This window comes from Bombus pyrosoma, linkage group LG5 (genome assembly GCF_014825855.1).
Source record: "Bombus pyrosoma isolate SC7728 linkage group LG5, ASM1482585v1, whole genome shotgun sequence".
NCBI lineage: Eukaryota > Metazoa > Arthropoda > Insecta > Hymenoptera > Apidae > Bombus > Bombus pyrosoma.
The window spans coordinates 5,205,236-5,218,905 of NC_057774.1; the positions used below are offsets into that span (position 1 = coordinate 5,205,236).

The following is a 13,670-nucleotide window of genomic DNA, read 5'->3' on the forward strand; positions in this document are numbered from 1 at the left end:
CTTATATCACTTAAAAATTTGCAATTAAAAAAAATACTAGAATCACTATCATAACAAAGCACTAGTTGGTACTAGATCAATACATAAAAAGTGTCTGATTGTAAATTGTTGCCCCGTCCAAATGTTTATTTTAAGAAATATTAGCACTACATTTAATAACAAATCAACAATTGTATATTCTTACTTCAGTTAAATATAAGAGTATTATAAACGGTTATTATAACAATTTTATACATACATGTTGAACATAAGTAAAAAATAATTTTCATTTTCGCTAATATAAAAATACATTAAAATTTACAATTCTCTTATCTCCTAAGGACTGCAGCTTCTAGCTTTGTTATTACATTTTGTATACAGTATAATTACTTATTATCTTGCTTCAGGTTTAGAGAATGGTTGCAATGATCCTGGTTGTACCCATGATAATCCAACTGCTTTATTTTCTTCTTCTTCCTGTATCCCATCACATTATAATCATAATTAATAAAAAGGTAGATCAAAATACTATAAATTATTTTCATTAAGCTTCAAATAATATGCTAGTATCTACATTAATATCTAATATAATAAATACAGAATAAATATTTAATATAATATTAATCTAGATTAATAGCTACATATCTGGGAAAAAATATCTTTATGGTTTACATTTGGAAGTTTAAAGCAGTAACAAGTATAAATGAAAATGGTTTTAGTAATTAAAAAACATTTAGATATATATTTCTTTACCTTAGGTTCATAGATTTCTCTCTTAATGGAATTATGAAGCTCATCAACATATGGACTAAAAGTAATATAGTGAGGATCATCCACCATAGGTGAACTATAGACTTTGTTTAAGCTTTCTCTTACACATTTTCTTACGCGATCTCGAAATGTTTCGAAATTATTCTCTAATCTGTAATACAAACATAATATGCATAAAATTTAAATATTAACTGACAACTACAACATTCATTGAACAAATATTCTTTCCTAAATACTTACAAATTAGACGCTTCATGATTTACAGAATTCATTTTAATATCTACTTTTGTGAAGATTTTTGTTATAAATTGTACCAATTGCCAAATTCGATTACTTTTTCTCCATTCAGGAAACCCCCATGATGTATATAGTTCTCCAGATTCAGAATCGATCAAAGGATGAAAAACTGGAGTTTGAAATGTGACTTTCTACAATTTGTTCAGTACACAATAACAATTAAACATTCAGTATACAAACATTAAACAAATCAAGACAATTTTATAACTAAATTCTAATGTATTAGGAAGTATAGTCTTACAGGACATCCTCCATCTGGAAAATTTTGTGGTAGCGTAATATTAAATCTGAAGATTCCTCCTTGATATATTCCTTGCCGCACAAACTGTACTCCAAACCATACTAAAACAAAATGCATTTATTACAGTTTGATAAATGTCCAGGAATGTCTAATAAATGTGTACAAGAAAATGTGGCAAACAATAAATCATGCACATATTTACATGTAAACCATTATACAAGACCAAGTCAGGATAAGCAAGACCTAAGAATCAATTCATATTTGACTTAAATAATTTGAATGCAATTTTTCTCATACATAAGATGCATTGAAAAAAAAAGAAAAATATTTATTTGCTCATACTACTTACATAAGGAATTTTGGGCAGATGGTATGACATAAATACCCTTCAGATCTTGCGCACATAGCATATTACTGTTTAACAAGTAATAACAAAAGAACTAAGAGATTTTCATTCACTGCTGACATTTATACACTGATTTGCAAAATTAACTTACTATTCTGATAAAATATTGTATTCCTGTAAGTATATGGTATATTCTTTGTTAGTTTGTGACACAGTTGGTCTATCAATCATTTTCACAGACATGCTCAATTGAGAATCTCCATTTGTATTCAAAGGTAATAATTTCCTGAATGAACCTTGTCTTTTTAGGTTATCGTTCTTATTACCATCATCCTAATATCATATAAAATTAGTTGTTATTTTCAAATGTTTCTATTTACCTTCCAGATTAGAAGGAAACATTTAATTACTCTTATTTTGTTTATTACCTTTGTTCCTGACATACTGATGTAATTAAGAGAAAAAGAGTAGGATTATGTCTCAAATATAATCAATGTTTAAGATTTTAAATAATAAAAATATATTCCATTATTTCACAAATTTTATCAGATAACTGGCTATTCTGCTGTATTTCCGATTACTATCAACTTCTCTGAAATATTCCATCTCACACTATATGTGAACAACCATAAACGAAGGAAGACATAGATCTTACATGATTAACTAATATATCGACTAATGCTCTTTATTTTATTTTTTATTATCTAATCTAAAATAAGAATAAATATCTTCTTATCAGTCCTATAGAATGTTAGGTCTATACTGCATCATTAATTAAGGATAGGATAGACGTGACATTACACAGGACTTTGTATCTCAGGTTCTGAAATACCGACCTGGAAAAAATCAGTGTTTCTTACGCCCCCTGCGATTTATTGCGGCCAACATAGGAATTAATATTCAACTGAATAATCGAGATCATCGAAAACAATAAAGTCAATGCATACATAAGTATATAGCTACAGTACTCAATGATTCAATACACATGTATATAGCTATAGAAAGATCTCCATTTGTCAAGCTGAATCTACAATACTTCACTTTAAAGGAACAGTGTAAATTCGACTTTATATTCTCAAAAGAAGCCTTGTCATCCTAATCAAAGCTACTAGCAGCGATTCCTTGGTTGAAATAGACATACATTTGTTGGAATCCGAACTAACTAACGTAATATAAGACATATGTTAACCAAAAAGGGAAGAGTGAACTAGGGGACAGAGCGTGATCTCAGAGTGTGTTCAGTTCAAAGAACATGTAGTAACTTGGCTTGTGTATATAATTATAAGTGTATAATAATAATTTTATTATTATTTCAATATACTAAATACATCTATACTTTTTCTTTTACACCTATACACTTGATTGATTAATCCCATCGAGTTATGGGTCCAGAGTAAGTGTAAAAAAGGTAGAAACAAAAGAGAAAACGAAAGAGATTCTATAACGAACAATTGAGAGCGCAATCACGTGTAACGAAAAGATCAAAGAGCAGAGTTTCAAAAAAAGTATTTCAAAAGGAATCATGGATTCAGAACAGCATTTTCCCCAGTTATCCGCAGAGAACTTCAATAACTAACTATTTCAACTATGCGCGATGACCACAAATCGCGGCACTACGAAATTTAATTTAAATTTAATTAAAAATTAAACGTCATTTTAACTCAATAAATTCTAGTAATTATTAATAATAGAAAATACTGAGTACAATCGCGACATCTTATACTTCGCAACAGTAAAGCAAACGAGATCGTCTTTTCATCGCAACGCTAATTCAAACCGAAGTGAGTACTTTTTCGCAACTCTAATTGTTAACGCGAAATTTGAATTCGCAACTCTAATTCAAACCGTAATTAATCACTCGCAACTCTAATTGAAAAACTGCGATTAGCCCAATGTGACAATGGGCCGACATGTACGTCAGAAAACAAACAAATCACAACTAATACTACTACAAATACTAAAAGCGAGTACAGTGACAAAGTAGTAACGAGAATGACTTTCCATCCTCTGGATGATCCAGAAGATGAAAAGCCATTAGTAGTTGCCCTCTTGCATGGCAATTTGCCGGGCCTCTTCGGCTCGTAGCCTCTTCTTTCTTCGGGCGCGATGCCCGCTGAAACTTACATCTAAGCTCGAGACTTTCTAAATCGCAAACCAAAAAGTAACGTACAAAGGTGAAATAAAAACATAAATCGCGAAAGCTGATCCAAATACACATGGATGAACAACGATCATATAGAGATCGCTGTCCGTTCGCATGTGCATGCTCGAGCAATATTAACGTTCGTGTCGAAACCCAATCGCGATCACGACCGCGAAATTCAAAAAGTCGATAGGCAAAGCCAGAGACGATGGCATGTTCCATTCGTGCCAGCTTCACCGTTGATTTTTCGAATGAAATTTCCTGAAACAGGTTGGACACGCGAAAACGCGCCTACCCGACGAGAGACTGTGCCAACCTGCCCGGCCCTACCTACTTATAGTAAACAATCATACCAGAGAATATACTACCTATCCTACCCGGAAACCTATATTTAAAATTAAAAAAGATAGCAAAACAAGCACACCAACACATTCACTCCACGGTTCTCACACATAACCCGGGCGCAAAGACCTACACTAGAGAGACGTCCCGGGACGCCTCCGACACCCGAGTTTGGCATACAACAAGCACACTCTAATGTTACGTACCATTTTCCTGAAATCGACTGACGAAGGCTAGCGACCATTGCGTACAACGCGATAAAAGTTAATCGATAAAAGTAAATCTCAGTTCTAATTACAAATATTCATAATTCAAGGAGTGTATCTATTTCTCAAAAAAATTATAGATGGTATGAAATTTGGTAGCATTTATTATAATTTAACAATAAAATTAATAATACTAATACGTGCGATTCGCCCTATTTAATAACGAATCTTTGTTTTTACAGGTTGTAATTGAAATGATATTTGTGTGAATTTATGTTTTATTATTTAAATTTATAGCAAATGGAATAAATACTAAAACGACGCAATTCCACAACCTAACCACACACACTATGTGGAAAGTACGTCGTGCACGATACACTAACGCATCGTCAGTCGCTTACAAATTATTATAAAATCAGTGATCATCGTACCCATTGCCTTTCTCTCACCCAAGTAGCACCTGGACACGTGAGTGAGGTCCTGGCAATGAACACGGAAAGGTAAAACCTGAAAATCCTAACTAAAAAGAACGTATTAGTGCATCTATTTCGCCTTTAGCGGGCTGATCTTTTTTTATTTTGCATTTTCATATTTTATCTCAATTACTAACACTCTATATTCTACTTTATTAATTTAATATATTACCAAAATGTCAATATTGAATTGGTTTGAATTCGTTCAAATAATTGACACTATGAATTATTGAAATTACATTACAAAGAAGGCAAACTGACACTGAATAAGAAATTTATTTAATATTTGACTTAAAGTTAAATATTAATACAAACAACCTCAGGCAATCCCTTCGTCAAAGCACATATTCGAAAGTATGAAAGCAGTGTTCAAAACTTGTTGCTTTGATTCCAAAATTTGTCTGTCGCGAAATTTCTTCTTGCACATAAAATTCAATACATTTTTTACGACAGGATTGGACTTTAATATCTCTATATTTATATTTTAAATCAATATCCAAACTCAAAAATGAAGGGCAAACAATTAAATCCTTTGAAATAATGTCAACAGAAAACAGGAGGTGAAATAAAAACTTATTATTATCATTATCATTAAATATGCAATAATTGCAATTTTTAACGCAACGAAGCCGGAGGGTATCCGTCTTCATTACTACGAAATATTTAATTAAGTCATTTCAATTTTCAGTAAATACACATTCCAACTTCAAATGTAATTATAGTGAACATATCTTCAATTACAAAATTCAAATGAATTGTTAATATATTGTTTGTATCAGTTAGTACCATTATCGATATTATGAATATAAAATTTGCCAGTATCATGTAACTGATGTAAAAAAAAACGCGATGTGCAAGAAGACCTATCCTGAACTAATAAATAATACATAGAAAAAATGTTACTACTCACGCATACAATAAATATCCGCGGTCACTGTACTCGCAAAAAATTCTACGTAAATTACAACCAATCACCCGTGTCGATTTGGACCTTTCGTCCTACGACATGATTGAGTGACCGGAGGAACAAAAATACATGCGACTTACGATATGATGTGAAGGACGTGGTCATCGATGCTGTGGTAGACCGAGGAAAGTCATGGTGTAGATCGTCATCAAGGAGGAGGCATATAATGCCATAGAAGAAAACTGTAACAAAACATAGGATATTATAATTTGTTCTTAAGGAAAATGTTACTTATTTGAAAAATTTGAAATAGTGGAATATTGATCTCTATTAAAATTATAATGCCAATATTCAATTCAAGAATGACAAATTTAGATAACAAGAAATAAAATTAAGTACAAGTTACAAAATTACTTACATTCTTGGCTTTTGAAGCACCACTAGGTTCTTTTCAGCAAACACGAAGAAGAGGAAGGAATGATAAACCTTTAAATAACATATGAACTATTATATGAAACAATTTATGAAAGCTTTGAACTAATAATAATAAAAAAGTTAAATTGCTAGTAAATTCTAATTATTATAACAAGTAGAATTTTGATATTAAAGTTTAAGGTTAGACCTTATTTTTTAATCAATAATAATTAAAGCAAAATACAAAGAATAAAATTAATAGGAATACGATATGCACAGATTCTTACATGTTTAGTTTTCAAGCACCACTGCATCCTTCCAAAAACACAAGAAAAGCTAGAAGTTGTGAAATACCTGAGACAAAACAAGTAAAATATTGAAATTTACTCTTAAAAATATACTATTCATTATTTAAAAAGTTTAAAGGTAACGAAAAATAAAACTCTATTCAAACTTGAAACTTTAATAACAACAAAAATCGAAATTCTATTAAATTCGAATTATTATAAAAATTCGAACGCTAAAATTACAATTTTTAAATTAAAAATGATGAAAATTTAATCATTTTTGAAACATAATAAACATTTTTATTGTGTATTTCAATATTACGATTTTAATATTGTGTAAAATGTAAAAATATAAAAATATTATCTCAATAAAAATTGATAATAGTTCATTCAAAATACGAATAATAAAATAATTTAGAATACAATACATAGAAATACTTACATTCTCAAATCACAGAAGAGATTGTATCCTCTTGCGAAACCTGCGACTCTACTACCGAAAGCGAATGTTTAAAATGATGTATAAAAAAAGAAAAAAAAAGAGCTATTAACGCGTCCGTAGTTAACAATCGGCGAACACACTGACTCTAATTTCACGTACAAATATTGTAATTAAATTTATAATTATTAAGAGCTATTGTGCTCTAGAAAATACAAATGTTATTACGCAGCAAACACTGACTCCACCGACCGCATTGCGCGCGGACACAAACATTCTCTGAAAACAGATTGTATTAGCGAGGAGAAACAGAGGGAGCGATTGAGAGTTTGTTTTGGAGATATCGCAGTTTCTGGAAGTTTATATATACATGTAGTATTTCAAACACTGCTTATATATTGTAAGATATTTTCTAACATATTTCCAAATATTTATTAATATTTTAAAATATAAAACCAACTCTACAAGAAGAATTCAATTGTGAATGTTCGTCATCAAAGTTTGAAATATGGTTTTTACTAATATATTACGTTGCACCTTATGAGGATTCGACAATGCTCGTAATAAATTACATTTTTTTAACTAAACATGCCTGAAGTGATTAGAGCGTATATACATATAATCCTGTACGTGTCTCGACAAGTTTTATTCAGTCTCTTCCGAGAAAATAATAAACTGATATTCTTGTACAAATATGTACAAACAGAATAACTTCGCGATAGATTATCTTCTAATAACAATTAAATGATTCGTATAATTTGCTACATATTGATATGAAAACATTAATTAATTAATAATATATGCAATTATTAATGTCGATCTATATAATCGAAATATTTTTAAAAAATGATTTCTATAACCTCTTTTTCTTTCATTTTAACATTTTCAAAAAATTATGCAACCATTTATAAAATAATGTTATTATATATCAATCGTAAGCTGTGTAACAATTATGTAATAAATATTGATTATCATTGATCCAACAAAAATGGAAAATAAACATATACATACATTTGCTTTGGTATAATAGCTTAATCATTACCAAATCTGCACGAAAAATCAATGAATTGATTATTGATCACCTGTGACGTCCATTATTCCGTAAATCCCCATTCTTTCGATCACGTACCAATAATCTGTACAGAAGGAAACCAACAATTTCAAATAAACGTATGACAAAACCAATAGTTTATAATGTTAGAACAAATTATAATAAAATAAACCAATAATAGAATCCAAATTCTATTCCAAAGGTCGATAATATGAGTTATCAATGACGCTAACCGTCAGAAATGCAGTCAACGAGAAAAGTACTGAAAAAGATTTGGAAAACTACTTAATCTTACTCAAATGATGATTAATAAGTGATTAAATAAGAACTTACTATTTAAATGAAGCAGATAGAAGTGTAGAAATAATGATAAAATTGGAATGAAAGTACTAATAATTACGGACTAATGCGACAAATTCTCGCTCCACAGATTTCAACAGAGAATGCCACCCCGCGCCAAGCATTCTCCTCAAATTACGAGCGATGCAACATTCTTGGCCAATAGAAATGCTCAATTTGACTTTACAATATTTTTCACCAATAGAGACGCCTGATTTGATTTTGCAATATATTGCGTCAATAGGAGCATCCGTTTTTCATGTGTACAAGCGCGCGCTAATTCAATCAATTCAAACTGTCAAATTGATAAAATTAATGAATAGGAAACATATTTTTAAGGCAATGTCCATTAACAGTAATAAAATTATGTTCTTGATGAAAAATTTTTATATATTTATAATTATATATAACATAATTATATAATATATAATTATTCATACTATTATTAATAAACATATTTGAATAATTCAAATATTTCAATAAATGGAAGATAATGAAAAAGTTTTATGAATGTCTTTATTAAAAATAAATGTCATTCTTAAAGATGATTAATAATTAGCAATAGTCCTCGAAAATTGATAACGAAACTATAATAAAAAAAGAAATTTCTTTAATTGAAAATAATTTATTATCATTGTTTACTTCGTTATTAATTGATGTATAAATTATAAAATCTTTATTTCGTAACACATGCTAAGATTATTTTCTGCAACGATGATTTTAATAATTAGTCAAACCAGTAAGTACTTATCTGTGCAAGTTCTATACTATATATTAATTAATACAGTTGCATGTGATACAAAAATGGTAACGGATTCAAATGTGCATCAAAACATGGGACATGAAAAAGCATTGCATGTCGCGTCCATTCTGTATTTACCTCGTCTATGGCTGCATCTTATCTATGAAATAACGTTTACCAACAATAGAAGCCGATAAATATCAATAAGAACTTTAAGTAATCAAGCACTGGTTATTAAAAGAATTATTCGAAAATTATTTTTGTAAAAACATTGGAAAGTTATCGCCTCGTAACATAATTATTTAATAAAAAGAAAGTAATCCGAAAAATAATTGATTTGCTGTGTCTGAAAGGAAGTTGGTAACAAAGCTCTGCTATAGATAATGGTCCTGTTAGTGAGATCAATTGATCATCATTTTTTGTTTACATTCTTAACATAAATCGTGTGTGCATACATTTCTATTACATAATGCACGCAAATAGAAACTTCCACAGAAGTTGTAACAGTCGATAAAGAGGAACTCGAAAAGGAAGGAAAGAAAAATTCACGAGGAATAACACGAATAGCGCCGATAGGTTCTCCACAATCTGTTAAAAAATCCGACTTTCCGTCTTCATAACGCATATAAACTCTGATTATCATTGAAGTCTGACAACTGTCAAATGACAAGTCTGCTTCAAATATTACATTTTAAAGATTGAAATGGCAGCAGAGATAAAGCCCGCACCGGGAGTAAATCATGATAAATTCAGCACAAGCCGAAAACCTATACTTTTATCGAAATTAGAAGGATGTAATGACGATGTTAATGCGGCTATCATTATACCGCGGGAAGATGGTGTAATTAGTGTTTGCGATGACAGGTAGATGAGTATTATATTCGAGTTGTAATATTAAAATTGAATTTCTTGATTGTTCGTTACAATAATTAATCGAAAATTTGTCTTCTTCAGCTATTCATGTTCTTAAGGAAATGTCTTTTACAGGACTGTTAGGGTTTGGTTGAAACGAGATTCTGGCCAATATTGGCCAAGTGTCTGTCAATATATGGCTGCTGGTGCAACATCAATGCATTATTGTGTACAAACTAGACAATTATTTGTTGGTTTGGAGAATGGAACTATAAATGTATGTATTAAAAGAGTTTTCTATGGAAAATTATCAATTTCTTTCTTTATTTCAATGCACTTTCATTATTTTCAGGAATTCATTTTGGAGCAAGATTATAATCAAATGACTGCCATGCGTGAATATGCTGCGCATCAAGCGAGAGTTACAGGTGTTATATTTGCATCAAATTGCGAATGGGTTTTAAGTATAGGTCGAGATAAGATGTTTCAATTACATTGTTCAGAAACAGGACAAAAATTAGGATCATATCAAACTGATGCATGGTACACCGCTCTGCAGTATCCTTTTGTGAGAAATAATTTCTAACAGATTTCTTAATTATTAGATATGTATATTACATTGAAAGAAGTTCTCTTTAAAACTACACACATCTCCTTAACTTATTCAGATTTGACGCGCAATCAAAACATGCCTTTGTTGGTGATTATTCTGGACAAATAGCAATGTTAAAATTAGATACTAATGGTGTTACACTAATCACTACTTTAAAGGCACATACAGGAAGCATTCATACATTAGCATGGGATTTTGAAAAACAGCTTTTGTTTTCTGGAAGTTTTGATCAAAGTATCATAGTATGGGATATTGGAGGCCGGCAAGGTACAGCCTATGAACTCCAAGGACATCAGTAAGCTATTCAGTCTACTAAGAAATTCTTCCCAAATTAGTTTCCAGTTTACATTTTTTGCAATCGCAATTAAACATATTTTACAGCAACAAAGTAACTGCACTGTGCTATGCAAGCGCAGAGCGTGTGTTATTATCTGGAGGAGAAGATGGTGTAATAGTATGCTGGGATATGGCTGCAAATAGAAAAGAAACTGCAGCCTGGATAGAATCTGATACGTGCCAAGTATGTAGTTGTAAAATTATAATTAACTTGATTCTGAAATTTAATGCTACAACCAGTTTGGTTTTTTATGCTAATTATGATCCTACATTAAACAAAATTTTATTATATATATAAATATTATGATAAATATAGGCTTGTGGAAGACCATTCTTTTGGAATATTAAAGCTATGATGGATCAACGACAATTAGGTCTAAGACAGCATCATTGCCGTCATTGTGGTCGTGCATTATGCGCACGATGTACATCTCAACGAATACCAATACCAGCAATGGGTTTTGAATTTGAAGTTAGAGTGTGCGATCAGTGTCATATTCAACTTAAAGCTGCGAAGTAAGTAGGGACAATGAGATTAAATTTATCACTGAGATTGACAAACAAGGTGGATGTTTAAATGATATTATGCATCTGTTATATAGCCAAACATCTCTAGCATCGTTCCATGACGCAAAGCATAATGTTGTTGGAATGGATCTTGATGCTCCTAGGCGACGATTATTAACTATTGGTCAAGATCGTCTTATTAAAATTTGGGATATTTCTGCACTTCTTCAGTGAACTTCCAGATATATTTATCTACAAATAACAAAATTAATCAAATCGTAAGGCATAACAAAAAACTACTGTCTTATTTCAATGTAAAAGTATAATATCCAGAGCCTATTTTTACGACTATGAAATCATTTTAAAATCCGTTTATTTGATGATAAAAACAATTACGTTTTTACATATTACAATTTGCTTCTTGCATAAGAAAATCCTGGATTCGTGAAATATTCTGCAACACCAAAATAGGATATCTATATAACTGGAAAAAAAAATATATGTATACTTGCAAGTACTCTTCCAACAGAGAAAAAGTAACTCCATAACTTATTCAGCAAATGGTAGAAAATAGTATATTTTTTAATCTTATTTAGTGCAATCATATTTACAAACGACCAAAGCACTAATTAATAGATTTGGATTTTTAATCAAATTCATTACAAAAACTAATCTTACTGTTTCATTACACGTTTAACACAGTAGCTATAAATAAATTATTTTTATTTTAAATGAGCAAAATAAGATTATTAAAAAATACATTATATCACGTGAAGTTGTAAGAAATTTTACATTTTGAAGTACAAAATTAAGCTGAATTACATTTCCATCTGATCGATATATAGTCGAAAATTTTTAACACTTTTTGGTCTATATCAAATTTTTCATTAGTATGTATAGTGTGAAATTATATTAATAATCTAATATACAGATTGACAATTTTGAGGAATTGCTCTAAACTGCGTATTCATTTAAACAATAGTAATTCGTTAAAACATTGTCGATGACTGTCAATGTTGTTCCTAGTCGTTTCTTTTTTTCTTTTGTTGCATTCCTAATTATTTATATTATAGTTTCTTACAAGCAATTATACGAGGTGCTTTATCCCGAAACCTGATTTGTCTCTAGACATTCATTATGATTCTCCAAACATTTAAACTAGGTACAGGTTATGCAAATATACTAATTATGTAATAATGATAATACTACTACTAATACTAATAATTAGATTTATGCATACTATTACAGAAATGATGAAAAATAAAAATTTGATTAAACAATATATGATCAAAGTTATAGGTATGTTACGATTTCTGCAAACAAGTATGTATAATTAAAATGGGAAACAAGTCTTCTCTTTATAGACTATTTAATTTGTTTAATGAAATTTGTGTTTGTAATTATTCAATCATTCCATTTAATAATAGGATGCATACCTTGTACCTGGATGCAATTTTCATTATCAGATTAGCATAATATTGATTTTTCTATTGTAATAAGTGATAAAAGCATTTGAGGAAGAAAAAATTATATTTATTGTAGAAGTACGTTAAAAATCAAGCAGTGTACTCGTACGAATACAATTTGGGCAAACGTATGGCATTAAATACGCCTTTTCCTTTGATCTACTATTATGTCGTATATTTTTATCATGTATGGATTCATACAGGAAATTATTTAATATTATTATTTTATATAGAGTTAAACATATATTTTCGAATCAGTTTCTATATGCTACGCGTGAAATATACTTTGCTATATAATTAATACTATTACAATGTCCACGCGCGAAGTGTTGATCATACATGTAAATGTATATTTATCAAGAAGCAATACTCCAAATGTATGTTATAGGATCTATCATTGCTTCGTTACATAGAGTGATAATAGCTTTTTAATCTTAGAAAATAATTTGCTGTATTCGTGATGCATTGTCGTCCATTGGAAGGCATCGATCGACTACGTGATTTATGAGCGATCGATATCAAAATTGTTACATAGTAATGAATTTGTCGTTGCTGTTAAGATAAACAACATCAATAACAACGCAACGTGGTACATTGTTATAGTTTTCGTACAGAATTGATTGCAGTACTCGTGAAAAATATATCGTTAGAGAGAAAGTGTCGTTCTCGTTACGTAAAAAAGGTCGTGTTTATATATAGGAACGATTTTATGAAACTGTTAATTTGCAACGTGTATAACATCGTCGATGTTGTTATTGTTGCAGAAGTTTTCAGTACTTTGCATATTAATGTATATGTTAAAAGTTACAGAAATTACATTTTATGTATGTATATCATTCATGTGAAATTCATATGAAATGAAAATATATTTTCAATGTAAACGATTCGTTTGTCCTTATGTCATGTATCTAACGTATTA

General features: G+C 30.1%; 2 protein-coding genes and 2 long non-coding RNA genes across 4 annotated transcripts; 2 read left to right on the forward strand and 2 right to left on the reverse strand.

The window, feature by feature from the left end:
* Nucleotides 1-93: 93 nt before the first annotated feature.
* On the reverse strand, nucleotides 94-2,262 carry LOC122567321 (AKT-interacting protein-like). Its single transcript, XM_043725693.1, has 7 exons — nucleotides 2,063-2,262; nucleotides 1,786-1,967; nucleotides 1,638-1,702; nucleotides 1,289-1,389; nucleotides 991-1,178; nucleotides 733-901; nucleotides 94-456 (listed from the first exon to the last, which is right to left on the reverse strand). The coding sequence occupies exons 1-7, from the start codon at nucleotides 2,075-2,077 to the stop codon at nucleotides 373-375; spliced, it is 804 nt and encodes a 267-aa protein (XP_043581628.1). The 5' UTR covers nucleotides 2,078-2,262; the 3' UTR covers nucleotides 94-372.
* A 248-nt stretch (nucleotides 2,263-2,510) lies between these two features.
* Nucleotides 2,511-5,611, forward strand: LOC122567323. Its single transcript, XR_006316752.1, has 3 exons — nucleotides 2,511-4,468; nucleotides 4,568-5,358; nucleotides 5,487-5,611. It is a non-coding gene; the product is annotated as an uncharacterized LOC122567323 (long non-coding RNA).
* An 802-nt stretch (nucleotides 5,612-6,413) lies between these two features.
* On the reverse strand, nucleotides 6,414-8,471 carry LOC122567325. The gene is made up of 3 exons (XR_006316753.1): nucleotides 8,230-8,471; nucleotides 6,849-7,981; nucleotides 6,414-6,473 (listed from the first exon to the last, which is right to left on the reverse strand). It is a non-coding gene; the product is annotated as an uncharacterized LOC122567325 (long non-coding RNA).
* A 931-nt stretch (nucleotides 8,472-9,402) lies between these two features.
* Nucleotides 9,403-13,635, forward strand: LOC122567735 (WD repeat and FYVE domain-containing protein 2). Its single transcript, XM_043726660.1, has 7 exons — nucleotides 9,403-9,841; nucleotides 9,965-10,106; nucleotides 10,182-10,387; nucleotides 10,498-10,737; nucleotides 10,824-10,962; nucleotides 11,095-11,294; nucleotides 11,381-13,635. Exons 1-7 carry the CDS (start codon nucleotides 9,681-9,683, stop codon nucleotides 11,517-11,519), a joined length of 1,227 nt encoding a protein of 408 aa, XP_043582595.1. The 5' UTR covers nucleotides 9,403-9,680; the 3' UTR covers nucleotides 11,520-13,635.
* Nucleotides 13,636-13,670: the final 35 nt, after the last annotated feature.

What these genes read in the sequence shown, in the direction of transcription:
- LOC122567735 (XM_043726660.1), top strand. Translation starts at nt 9,681, where the DNA reads ATGGCAGCAGAGATAAAGCCCGCACCGGGAGTAAATCATGATAAATTC. An exon ending in TGGAGAATGGAACTATAAAT is followed by an intron (nt 10,107 to 10,181) that starts GTATGTATTAAA and finishes CATTATTTTCAG; the next exon opens with GAATTCATTTTGGAGCAAGA. An exon ending in TATGAACTCCAAGGACATCA is followed by an intron (nt 10,738 to 10,823) that starts GTAAGCTATTCA and finishes CATATTTTACAG; the next exon opens with CAACAAAGTAACTGCACTGT.
- LOC122567321 (XM_043725693.1), bottom strand. An exon ending in AATCATGAAGCGTCTAATTT is followed by an intron (nt 902 to 990) that starts GTAAGTATTTAG and finishes TTTGTATTACAG; the next exon opens with ATTAGAGAATAATTTCGAAA. An exon ending in GAGAAATCTATGAACCTAAG is followed by an intron (nt 457 to 732) that starts GTAAAGAAATAT and finishes GATGGGATACAG; the next exon opens with GAAGAAGAAGAAAATAAAGC.